This window comes from Uranotaenia lowii, chromosome 1, assembly GCF_029784155.1.
Source record: "Uranotaenia lowii strain MFRU-FL chromosome 1, ASM2978415v1, whole genome shotgun sequence".
Taxonomy (NCBI): Eukaryota; Metazoa; Arthropoda; class Insecta; order Diptera; family Culicidae; genus Uranotaenia; species Uranotaenia lowii.
In genome coordinates this window covers 139,151,092-139,152,603 of record NC_073691.1, presented here as the reverse complement: position 1 = coordinate 139,152,603, position 1,512 = coordinate 139,151,092, and the positions used below count along the sequence as shown (strand labels likewise).

At 37.9% G+C, this 1,512-nt stretch overlaps 1 protein-coding gene across 1 annotated transcript; it reads left to right on the top strand.

The window, feature by feature from the left end:
- The first annotated feature begins 235 nt into the window (after positions 1-235).
- On the top strand, positions 236-1,162 carry LOC129737970 (general odorant-binding protein 45-like). Its single transcript, XM_055729144.1, has 2 exons — positions 236-980; positions 1,053-1,162. The coding sequence occupies exons 1-2, from the start codon at positions 236-238 to the stop codon at positions 1,160-1,162; spliced, it is 855 nt and encodes a 284-aa protein (XP_055585119.1).
- The last annotated feature ends 350 nt before the right edge of the window (positions 1,163-1,512 follow it).

The following is a 1,512-nucleotide window of genomic DNA, read 5'->3' as shown; positions in this document are numbered from 1 at the left end:
GGAAGCTGACACCGTTACACTTCAATTTAATATAATGGGTACAGAGTAACCCAGACACCAATGCTTCGTAGCCAAAACAGAGAACGTGCCAAAATTGAATTCATTTCTATGATGTTTTTGTAACATAACATGAATAGTTTCGCCAAAAAGCACGTTTCTACCTACCTATTTAATACCATTATTGAACTCCTCATAAATGAATGCTCGTTCCTACTTTTCCCCAAACGACATAACAATGGCAATCAATGTGCTAACGGTATTCGCAGTGCTCGGAATAGTTAATTTCACTATAGCTGGTTCGCCACTTGGTGCAATGGTTTTGAAAAGTGACAAACAGGCTAAGTCAGAGTGTGAAGCTTATCTCAAGAAAAAAGATCGCTGCGAAGATTTGTGTAAAGCAACAGTTCTTCGTTACTGGGATAAATGTTCCGGAATCATCGAAGTTCCATTCGCTCAGCATTTTCGACGGGATAATTGCGATAGTGACTACTACTACAATGGAACACTGCAGTGTGTTTCTCCAGCTCGCAAAATGATTGATGAGTGCCACCAAGCTTCACATGAAAGTAAATGTTTGGAGCAATCGTATGGCAGTCCTGTGAGAAGTCCACAACTGGCACCACTGACCAATTTGCAGGCTAGCAATGTCCTTGAATCCTGTGCCAATATGCTGGGCATTGATCCTGATATGGTAGAACTCTACAGGCTCTTCGATTTTGATGTAGATAGCAACTCCCGCTGCTTGTTTCGCTGTTATTTGATTCGACAAGGACTGTACAGCGATGTAGATGGGCCGAATTTGGACCGCATGTATGTGCAATGCGGAGGATACGACCAATTTTTGAACGATTTCAAAGCAAGCGCTCAGGAATGTGTGGATAATCTTCGATCGCAATGCCTGGACAAATGTACACTTGCAATACGAATCGCTAGTGACTGTTTCCCTAGAAACAGCGGACCACTCGCACAGGCTTTGTTTGGTAGATTTTTCTTTGATGGTATTAAAAACCGACTTGATGGCATCTTTACTCTCATAACATCGCTTCTTTCAGGTGATTTAGGCTTCGACTTAAATCCAGTAGTTGTTGCATTCAAGAATATGATTTACAGTTTTGAGGATGTTTTCACTATAACTACGACGACAGAGGATAATATTGTCTAAAAACTTAGTTAACTTAAAAGTTTTTGTGTACCTTATCAACGTTTTTTTTTAAATATGTCTTTATTAGTCTTTTAATCATTACATTTAAGTTACATTATTAAAGTAAATTAGGTGTTCAGATCAATTATGATCAGTTCAACTCTTTGATTCAGTAAATTCTAAACATTGTTTATTTGATTTAAATTGCTATAACAATAAAGTATTTGATATATAGGAGAATCTCCTGTAGAGCAAAAAAAAATGATAAACATAATCCAAGATCCTAAAAACTAATTTAATTGTAAAGAGAACGAATCTCGGCGATGGAAGACTGCATCGATTTGCCTCTGAAGTTGGAGATGATTTTGTTG